General features: G+C 39.2%; 1 protein-coding gene across 3 annotated transcripts in view; it reads right to left on the bottom strand.

Moving 5' to 3' along the window:
- Nucleotides 1–8,985: 8,985 nt before the first annotated feature.
- The window catches only part of ATP2A2 (ATPase sarcoplasmic/endoplasmic reticulum Ca2+ transporting 2), a 55,897-nt gene continuing 53,300 nt past the window's right edge, over nt 8,986–11,582 (bottom strand). For all 3 annotated transcript variants that reach the window (XR_012725286.1, XR_012725285.1, XM_075323611.1), the window contains exon 21: nt 8,986–9,796. Coding sequence is in view for 1 of the 3 variants with exons in the window: in XM_075323611.1 (XP_075179726.1) it covers nt 9,783–9,796 (14 nt within the window). In the remaining 2 variants the exon portion in view is untranslated. The remainder of the gene's footprint in view (nt 9,797–11,582) is intronic.

Raw genomic sequence — 11,582 nt, 5'->3', positions numbered from 1 at the left:
ATCCGCTCCTGTCACCTCCACGCAGCTAATGAAAGGAATAGCGCAATCAGCTGAGCTGCCACTGAGGTTACTCGCGGCCAACGCTGAATACAGCTGATCGCGCTATTCCCTTCATTAGCTGCGTGGAGCTGACAGGAGCGGATGTGTCTTCTGCAGCTCCGGTCACCTTCATGCAGCACAGCTGGAAGCGACGCTGGACCATCCTGGAGTATGCCGGACATGGAGGGCTTTTTCGGGCTTATTAAAGTGGTGAACCAGGGTATATGTTTGTGGTTTTTTTTTTCTAATAAAGGATTGTTCGGGTGTGTGTGTTTATTTACTGTAATTTACAGATTAATCATGGAAGGTATCTCGGGGAGACGCCTGACATGATTAATTTAGGACTTATTGGCAGCTATGGGCTGCCAATAACTCCTTATTACCCCGATTTGCCAACGCACCAGGGCAAATCGGGAAGACCTGGGTACAGTCCCAGAACTGTCACATATAATGGATGCGGCAATTCTGGGCGGCTGCTGACTGATATTGTTAGGCTGGGGGGCTCCCCATCCTGAGAATACCAGCCTTCAGCCGTATGGCTTTATCTGGCTGGTATTAAAATTGGGGGGACCGCACGCTGTTTTTTTTAATTATTTATTTATTTTACTGCACAGTATAGACACGCCCACCGGCTGCTGTGATTGGGTGCAGTGAGACAGCTGTCACTCAGCGTGGGGGGGCATGTCTGACTGCAACCAATCACAGGCGTCCGTGGGTGGGGAAAGCAGGGAATACAAGATTGTTTAATGAGCGGCCGGCATAGTCAAAGTAATTGTTGCCGCGTATTCTCTGCACAGCTGTTCCTCGCCGCGCTGGTGATGGGGGAGCGGTATGAGCCGGGGGAAGGGAAGAAAAAAAAAACGAGCGCCAATGTAAGTATGACTGAGAACAGCAGGAAAAAAGGTAAGTATACTGAATTTAATTTAAAAAAACCAAAAAATAAGATCGCTAGTGTAAAAACGCACACGCACGAAACGTGCTGAACACGGACATACTCCGTGTGCGGTACGTGCAGGCACGGACCCATAGACTAAAGCGGGTCCGTGCCTGCGTGCTGCCGACCAAAAACGGACATGTCGTCCGTGTAGAAAAGCGCACACACGTACTTACCACACGGTCACACGTTCCGTGTGATTTTACGTGTGTGTGCCATCTACCATTGAATAACATGGGTCTCCGTGTGTACGTGTCTCCGGTACGTGCAAATACGTACCGCACACGTACAAATTAAACGGATGTGTGTTGCGGGTCTGAATAAAATCCAGTTTCCAAAATGGGGTCACTTGTGGGGGGTTTCTGCTGTATAGGTACCCAAGGGGCCCTGCAAATGTGACATGGTGCCCGCAATTTATTTCAACTTTTCCAGAATTCAAATGGTGCTCCTTCCATTCCAAGCCCTCCCATTTATCCAAACAGAGGTTTTTGGCCACATGTGGGGTATCCCTGTGCTCATAAGACATTGGATAACAACCTGTTGGGTCCACGGTTTGTTGTTGCCTCTTGAAAAAGTAAGAAATATGATGCTAAAGCAACATTTTTGTGAAAAAAAATGAAAATTTTCAATATGGCAACCTAAGCTTATCAAATTCTGTGGATTCAAACTGCTCACTATACACCTAGATAAAAGCCTTGAGGTGTCTTGTTTCCAGAATGGGGTCACTTGTGGGGGACCTCCACTGTTTAGGCACCTTAGGGGCTTTCCAAATGCAACATAGCGTCCGCTAATGATTCCAGCCAATTGTGCAGTCAAATGGCGCTCCTTCCCTTACGAACCCTGCTGTGCACCCAAACAGTTGATTTTCAGCACACATAAGGTATCAGCATACTCAGGAGAAATTGCACAATAAATTTTATGCTGAATTTTTTCCTTTTACACTTGTAAAAAAAAAAGCTACCTGGTTGAAGTAACAATTTTGTGGTAAAAATGTATTTTTTTTATTTTCACAGCTCAACATTATAAACTTCTGTGAAGCACCTGAGGGTTCAGGGTACTCACCAAAGATCTAGATAAATTCCTTCAGGGGTCTATTTTACAAAATGGGGCCACATGTTGGGGAGCTTCACTGTATAGGCACCTCAGGGGCTCTCCAAATGCAACATGGCGTCCGCTATTGATTCCAGACAATTTTGCAGTCAAATGGCACTCCTTCCCTTCCGAGCCCCGCCTCTCTTTATTAATGACCTTGTGGATGGGATTGATAGTACAGTGTCAGTCTTTGCCGATGACACCAAACTATGTAGGATATTAAAAACTGACCTGGATAGTACAATATTACAAAAAGATCTGGATAAGATGTCAGAATGGGCAGATACTTGGCAAATGAGATTTAATGTTGATAAATGTAAAGTAATGCACCTAGGACGGAGTAATCCTATAACTGCGTATACATTAAATGGAAGTAAACTCGGGACTACAGAAAAGGAGAAGAACTTGGGTATTCTCATTACAAATAAGCTGAGCAGCAGCACTCAATGTCAAGCAGCAGCTGCTAAAGCAAACAAGATTTTAGGGTGTATAAAAAGAGAGATTAGATCCCGTGATCCCAACGTATTGTTACCCCTCTATAAATCACTTGTAAGGCCACATCTGGAATACGGGATCCAGTTTTGGGCTCCACATTTTAAAAAGGACATTCAGAAGTTAGAGTCAGTTCAAAGGCGGGCAACTAGACTATTACAAGGAATGGAAGGCCTCCCATATGATGACAGGTTGAAAAAGTTAGACATGTTTAGCTTAGAAAAAAGACGTCTCAGAGGAGATCTCATTTATATGTATAAATACATGTGTGGTCAATATAAAGGACTGGCACATGACTTATTTCTTCCAAAGACAGTACTAAGGACCAGGGGGCACTCACTGCGAGTGGAAGAAAAGCGATTCCGACACCTAAATAGGAAAGGGTTCTTTACAGTTAGAGCGGTCAGACTGTGGAATACACTACCACAAAAGGTAGTAATGGCAGATACTATAACAGCTTTTAAAAAAGGGCTGGATGATTTCCGCAGTACACAAAACATTGTTGGTTATAAATGACTTAGTGACTAAATGTAGAACTGGTGGAGGAAGGTTGAACTAGATGGACCTAGGTCTTTTTTCAACCTAAGTAACTATGTAACTATGTGTACCCAAACAGTTGATTTCCACCACATATAAGGTATCGCCAAACTCAGGAGAAATTGCACAATAAATTTCATGGTGATTTGTTTCCTGTTACCCTTGTGAAAAAAAAAGCTACCTGGTTGAAATAACAATTTTGTGGTAAAATTTTATTTTTTTATTTTCATGGCTCAACGTTATAAAATTCTGTGAAGCACCTGGGGGTTCAGGGTACTCACCAAAGATCTAGATAAATTCCTTGAGGGGCCTAGTTTCCAAAATGGGGTCACTTGTGCGGGGTTTCTGCTGTTTAGGTACCTTAGGGGACCTCCAAATGCGACATGGTGCCCGCAATCTTTTTCAGCCAAATTTCCTTTCCAAAATTCAAATATTGCTCCTTTCGTTCCAAGCCCTCCCATTTGTCCAAACAAAGGTTTCAGACCACATGTGAGGTATCACCGCGCTCATAAAAAAGTGGGTAACAAACCTTGAGGTCAAATTTTTGGAATTACCTCTTGAAAAAGTGAGAAAATTGATGCTAAAGCAACATTTTTGAGAAAATTATTAACATTTTCAATATGACAACGTAACGTTAACAAAATCTGAGAAGTACCTGTGGATCCAAAATGCTCACTATACCCGTAGATAGAAGCCTTGATGGGTCTAGTTTCCAAAATGGTGTCACTTGTGAGGGGTTTCTTCTGTTTAGGTACCTTAGCGGACCTGTAAATGCAACATGGTGCCCGCAATCTATTTCAGCCAAATTTGCTTTCCAAAATTCAAATATTGCGCCTTCTGTTCCGAGCCCTCCCATTTGTCCAAACAGAGGTTTCTGACCACAAGTGGGGTATCGGCGCGCTCATAAGAAAGTGGGGAACAAGTTTTGGGGTCCATTTTGTTATTTCTTCTAAAAGTGAATAAATTTGGGCTAGAGCAACATTTTTAGGTAAAATTTAATTTTTGCTTTTTTTCATTCCACATTGCTTTTGTTCATGTGAAACACCTGAAGGGTTAATAAACTTCTTGAATGTGGTTTTGAGTACTTTGGGGGGTGCAGTTTTTAGAATGGTGTCACTTTTGGGTATTTTCTGTCATCTAGGCCTATCGAAGTCACTTCAAACGTGATGTGGTCCCTAAAAAAATGGTTTTGTAAATTTTGATGTAAAAATGAGAAATCGCTGATGAACTTTGAACCCTTCTAACTTCCTAACAAAAAAAAATTTGTTTCCAAAATTGTGCTGATGTAAAGTAGACAAGTGAGAAATGTTATTAACTATTTTGTGTCACAGAAATCTCTGGTTTAACGGTATAAAAATTCAAAAGTTGAAAATTGCTACATTTTCTAAATTTTTGCCATAATTCAATTTTTTTCATTAATAAACGCAAAAAATATTGTCCTAAATTTGGTACTAACATGAAGTTCAATATGTGACGAAAAAAACAAATCTCAGAATCACCGGGATCCGTTGAAGCGTTCCAGAGTTATAACCTCATGAAGTGACACTGGGCAGAATTGCAAAATTTGGTCTGGTCATTAAGGTGAAAATTAGCTCCGTCACTAAGGGGTTAAAAAAAGTGACATAGGACAGAACATGTGCACATTTTCATTTTGACATTGCTGTCCATTCTGTGTTTGCACCATTGTGTACGTGTTTTCCTGAAGTGGCTCTGAAGTTACCAAATGGCTGCAATGAAACAAAGAGTGAAAAATTTAAAGGGGTCTGAGTATTTTCTGTACCCACTGTATATAAACTAGAGCTGCTCAGGTACATGCATCATTATATAGTTTGATATTAGCAAATCAATTAAAACCCATGTTGTGTTGAAGAAGCACAGAAACAATATACATTACTCTTCTGTCATCAAACCGGAAGTACACGCTCAGAATTTAAACTGTTCATATCTAACAAGAACAATAAAACCATTTGCAGCCAACTGTAAGAATCCCACCTACATCTTCAAACTACTTTCCTCCAAGAAAAAGCAGGTGCAGTACCTGTGAAACACACGTTGAGGTCGTGAGGTTTTCAATGTGCCCGCACTCCTAAACTAATTTTATGTGGTAAGCTTTTGGCAGTGTTGGAAGCCAACATGGACAATGTATGTATCATAAGGAATTGCTGGACTCCATATTGTATCTATGAGCTACCAACATTACCAGGACTGTACATCAAAGGAATCGGCCATGTACAGTGAAGAGTTTCATGGCCATTGAAGAGGCAAGAAGGCCATTGTGTGTTCTGTGATGAACTGACCTTTGTCCTATCAACATGATAAAGGTTGCATCTTCACGTGAATTGAACATGGTGCCTTTAGCCTCTTGGAAGATACACAACACCTGTGGTATTCATGAATTGAATGTCCTGTTTATAGCCTATTAAAATGGATATTGGTAAACAATCCCTTGTTCAAGTGGAATACAAGCCATTGTACTGGAGATGGACATCAGGTCTCCAACCTGAATGGAGTGTAAATCTGTCCTCAGGCTTTGTGATATGAAAGACCTTTGCTACATACCAGGACACTATCCACAGGATCCACAGGTTTGTCAAGACTCCTCTTAATCCTTTAACAAATTGACCTCGGAGAGCCACCTTCAGGAGAGCATTGACATCAACAGCCAAATGCACGTTCCTGGACAACTCAAAAGACTGTGACCTGATTGGATACTACTAATATGTGGAGGTGTTACAGGGATGGGCACTGTATGGGCCATGTGTGATTGTGTGTCTGATATAAAGGTATCCTACCAAGCTAGTCAGTCTTTCCACTTCCCATCTTCCACCACCCTCTCCCATTACCTTTCCCCTTTCATTGTACCCTTTCCCTTAGTTAGGTTTCCCTTATGTATGTCATTGTAAATTCCCTATTTGTAATAAATCCCCTTTTAAAGATCCAATAGTTCTTGTTAATTACGATTAACTGGCACCCCAAAACTCAGCAGATTTCTACAGGCAGTGTTTGGTATTTAATTGATAGCAAATGCTTGCAAATATTGCACTTGATTTAATATGCTGTCAAATACGTTTTCACATGTACTTTTATTAACCTTGATGACAATCAACAGGCTTCAATATACTTTGTAAGCTGCAGGCACTTGCATTGTCACCTTACTTTTGCAGCAGCACTTTCCCCACTGTTTTTATTATTTGTTCGATTAAGATAGTGTTGCACAATTAACTCCACTATTGTTCCGCCTTGTGATATTGCTAAAGCTTGTGGGGTGTGCCTGTCCTCAGGTCTGCACAGGTGTGAACTTTTCCACTTTTTATATTTTCATCATGACCTGTAGGACAATACAGTGGTACCTTGGTTTTCGTTAACATCAGTTATCGTTTGTTTTGATTTTCATTGTTTTTTTCCCCCACTAAAAACTTGCTTGGTTTTCATTTGTTTTTCTCTGCATGCCCATGTGACTACGCTGCTAATTTTGCAACAACAAAGGGTGACGCACACATTCTCCTGCTGTGTGGCAATATCTAAGTATTACCCCTCTCAGCTTCAAAATGTATGCAAGAAAATGTATTTATTCTTTATATTAATTTCTTATTGTTTTTAGTATTAAACACTATCTTTATTCTCTAACATGTGTTTTGGTCTGTATTTTACAGTGTCTAAAATAAATTAATTAGATTTACATTGATTCCTATGGAAATAATTGCCTGTTTTCATTGGTTTCGGTTTTCACTGATTATTTTCAGACAGATTATCAAATGAAAACCGAGGTATCGCAGTATTATAGCCCAATGGGTCATTTTTGTTTAATCTTCAAACTACATGTAGCTGTTAATTGGTAGTATAAATGATACCTTTTTTTTGACCACTTCACTACCTGGCTACTTTATTACGTTTCCGCTGACATGCCCACTATTATCGTGGGAGACTACAATATATCCATTCATACTTCCCACTCAGCTGTCTCTAAGCTCCTAAGACTGGAGTCACACTTGCATCGCATTCCATTGTCCGGACTGGCCAGCTTTTCTCTTGACAGGAGAGGGTCAGCTTCATGTATTTCTATGCAGCTGACCCTCTCCTGTCAGGAAGGAAGGTACGGGCAGTGTGATGAGCTGTGAGTCACATGCAAGTGTGACTCTAGCCTAACACTCACTTCCTCCTCCAGCCTCACTCAATGGTCCTCTGCAACCATTCACAAAGACTGCCACCCACTGTATGTCATCTTCCTCCTCCTGGAGCGGTCCTATACCTTCAAAACAGTGGCCCATTCCTTACTACTATCAATTCTCCCATATCTTGGATCACTGACTTCGCCCTATCTTGGATCTCTTCATACCCAACAGACCAGACATTCAGAGTCTTCGACTCATACACCACCTCCTCATCTTGCCCCCTATGTCTGTGTCCCCCAAGGTTCAGATCTAGGACCCAAGCTCTTCTCCATCTAAACTTTCATCCTGTGACAGATTATAGAGACCCACAACTTTCAGTCTCATCGCTATGCTGATGACACACAGATCTCTCTGTGGACACAATCACCTCCATACTACCCAGAATCCTACAAGATTAGCGGTGTCTGTCAGCACATTGTAAAGAGCATGGAGCAGATACCAGGTAAGTATAATTTTTTTTGTTAGGAAGGGAGAAGGGTTCAAAGCTTATCAGCAATATCTCATTTTTCCAACAAAATTTACATTTTTTTTCTTTGACTTTGAGAGACCTAGGTGAAAGGAAATACCCAAAAGTAACACCATTCTAAAAACTGCACCCCTCACACTGCTCAAAACCACAACCAAAGAAGTTTATTAACCCTTCAGGTGCTTTACAGGACTGAATGCAAAGTGGAATGAAAAAAATTAAAATTTACATTGTACCTAAAATGTGGTTTTAGCCCCAATGTATTCACTTTTACAAGAAATAGCATGATAAAATAAACCCCAAAATTTGTTACCAGGTTTCTTATAAGCACGCTGATAGCCCATATGTGATCAAGGGAAGCAGCGGCATTTGAATTTTGGAACACACATTTGGCTGAAATAGATTGCGGGCACCATGTCGAATTTGCAGGGCCCCTGAGGTACGAAAACATCAGAAACACCCCCCAAGTGATCCCATTTTGGAGACTAGATCCATCAAGGAATTTATGTAGGGGTGTGTTGAGCATTTTTAATCCATAGGTGCTTCACAGGACATTTTAAAATGTGGATATGAAAATGGTTACTTTTTTTCCCCCCACTAAAATGTTATTTTAGCCCAAGATTTGTAATTTTGACCATGGATAATAGGAGAAACAGACCCGAATTTGTTATGAAATTTTTTCTAACCCATACATGGTTAAAAACTGAAGTTTGGGAACATAGCGGGTCTTGGAAAACGAACAGTGCTATTTAATTTTTGGAAAGCAAATTTGGACACAAGCAAGATTTTTTTTTTGTTCAAAATGTTAGAAATTTTACTACTTAAAACAACTCATACTTGGTATCTATGAAATTGTACTAACCTGGTGAATCATCCTGCCAGGTCAGTTTTATGGTAAAATGAAAGATAACATTATGAAAATATATTTAAAAACAAAAAAAAAAAAAATATTTTTAATCTTTATTTCCATGCCACTGCAATCAAATTTCATCTTTGTGTCTCTTCTTGAATCACGAGTCTTCGATTCCCATAATGCCAATCTTGATGAATCTCTAGCCCTAAGCCTCCAGACTTGGTGCGAGGAATTGTTTTCTCTGTGGTTTTTTTGGGGGGGTATTTTGTTATTTTTAAAAAATTGTCCTCCTATTTGTGGATCGATCGGCTCAGCTATAAGAAAAACCCAATGTTGGGTGAAAAAATAAAACCCCAAAAACCCGACAAAACAAAAAAAATCAGACAAGTCAGTCACTGTGTCTATAGTAGAACAAACTTATTTATTGGAAACCATGTCTGAATGATGCTTATGTCAGAAACAACTGAATTTATTTACAATCGTCTAGAGGCCAAACATGCGTTTGCAGCAACTGACATTGTTTTCTTGTAATAGAAGCATCACAGTAAATCGTATTGCACCAAAAGGTTATCTGCTTTAGAATTTAATAAGTTACATTATTACAGTGCAAAAATTACATTTGCACACTTAAAACGAGTTTAAAAAAACAAACCCAAAAAATAAAAAAAACAAACAAAACAACCCAAAAACGTATGAAATGGTGACCTAGAGATTTACAGTTTAAACATTCAACATCTGTAGCTTTTGAATGAGTTTATAAATAGAACAAGTGCATATTGTACATAGCTGTTTATAAAGGAAATTATACATTACAGATATCTGGCTACTTACAACTGAAAGCATGCACTACAATGATATTGTACATGAATGGATGACATCTTACATGGCGAAACACAGAAACTTGGCTTGGCTGCTTAGATTATCTTCTCATTCCATTTGTTGCTAGAGGGGCCTCCAACACCGCGGCTCAGGTTTTACCCTCTAGCAGCAAAAGAATCTTTCCTGTGCACTGAATAATCAAACGCCTCCATGAAATCTTCCAACACATTTCATTGTGAAGGGGGATTTTGTATTTTAGCACTATTTGAAGCACATGCCTTTTCTTGTCTCCATTTACTTTGAAAACTGCCTCTAAAACACACACATGCACGCAACAAAGCAACCTTACATCTCTGCACAATTGTTTTAAGAAGAGGATTACTCCAGTTGTTCTGAAAAGGAAAGAAGAAATACTACATCAGTGGTTGAGAAGTCTGCAGCACATCAGAATACATTGCACATTGATAAGCCCAACATTACATTCTAGGAATATAGTATTTCCCCTATGTATAGGGTGATACACAAGTGGTGCCTCAAACGGCCCGTGATAGGATTTTTACCTCCTACGAGATGAATCCTTAGACTAAACAATTCTACTCTGGATTCTCAGGATGTTTGTGCTACTTGCTCACATAGTAATCTTACATTCACACGTGCAAAATAGATTTTGGTGTTAAACATTGACATATGGACAGTGTGTCTAGTAAAGTGGGTATCTGGTCACCACATATTGATAGTATAGGTGCGGTTCAGCAGGACAGCTCGGTTCAGTGAGTTTACATATGACAGATAATCGGTTTGGCTGACACATCCCAGACCGCCAGCAATCTGATGATCTATACTACACATGGGTCATCAACAAAAGGTGACCGGTGCACCCATTTAAGGAATCTCATTTTTACTTCATCTGCACTGTCCTGTTCATTTTCGTCCATATAGGAAATAAAGAATCATAATAATATTATATATATATATATATATATATATATATATATATATATATATATATATATATATATATATATATATATATATATATATATATATATATATATATATATATATACATATATATATACATACACACATATACATATATACATACATATATACATATATACATACATACATACATATATATATACATATATATACATACACACATATATACACATACACACACATATATATACATACATATACACACACACAGAATTTTGCTGTTTTTTTGGGGGCAAAATAATGATCTGTCCATGTCATGAAAATCAATTATTTAGTTTGTGACACAAAACAGAACAATTTGAGAACGTGGATTACAGTAGTCGATGAATCATGGATCTGTTCTTGCTTGTACGCGGGGAAAAGATAACGTGTATATACACGACTCCATGAACCATGTGGTGCACGGAATACAGAAAGCATGCACAGCCGGGACAGATATACAAAACACACTGATCCACAATTTGCACATGTAAATGAGGATTGTTTAGTGAGCTGTATAATTTTTACTAAATATAGGAATACATTTATTACCGTGAATGTGTACTTCACTAGATGCTCAAATAGTAGTAAAATACATTGCACAGCAATGGGTATTATTTTATTGAACTTCCAGAATATTGGGAGTATATTGCTACAATCCAGAAAATCATGATAGAGCAGTAATATTTTACTAATTTAGCAGTCAACCTGGTTGAAAATGTCAAAGCTTTCACTTGAAAGCCAACGGTAAATGGCAAAACACTGGCAATGAGCTCCGCTTCATTTTGGAATACTACATCATTGTGTCAACTGGAGATCACAGTGGTTAACAGCATTCATGTGCACAGTGAACTACAAATGGCAAACATGTTCATTAGTGTGTGGATGAAGAAGTGTGTTAATTACCCCAGATAAAAGTAGTAAAGGTGAAAGGTTAAAAGTAGTGACTTTTCACACATGAGAATACAACCAGCCGTGTATTTAAGTGACCTGTCTGTTCTTATACTCTCTCATGGTTAAGGTGAGCATAGACTAATTGAGAAGAATTCCACTCTTTTTATTCTATAGGATACAGCATTGGTGTATCCAAAGTCACGGCAATTTGTGAGCTCAGGAATGGAAATGGCAATTTGAGAAAAATAGGTTAGGGGTAGACAGACCAAAAACATTGAGGAGGCTAGATTACCGAGTAGAAGG

This window comes from Anomaloglossus baeobatrachus, chromosome 1 (assembly GCF_048569485.1).
Source record: "Anomaloglossus baeobatrachus isolate aAnoBae1 chromosome 1, aAnoBae1.hap1, whole genome shotgun sequence".
NCBI classification, from domain to species: Eukaryota; Metazoa; Chordata; class Amphibia; order Anura; family Aromobatidae; genus Anomaloglossus; species Anomaloglossus baeobatrachus.
Note: the sequence above shows the minus strand (reverse complement) of the source record. Positions and strands in the feature narration are given on the sequence as shown.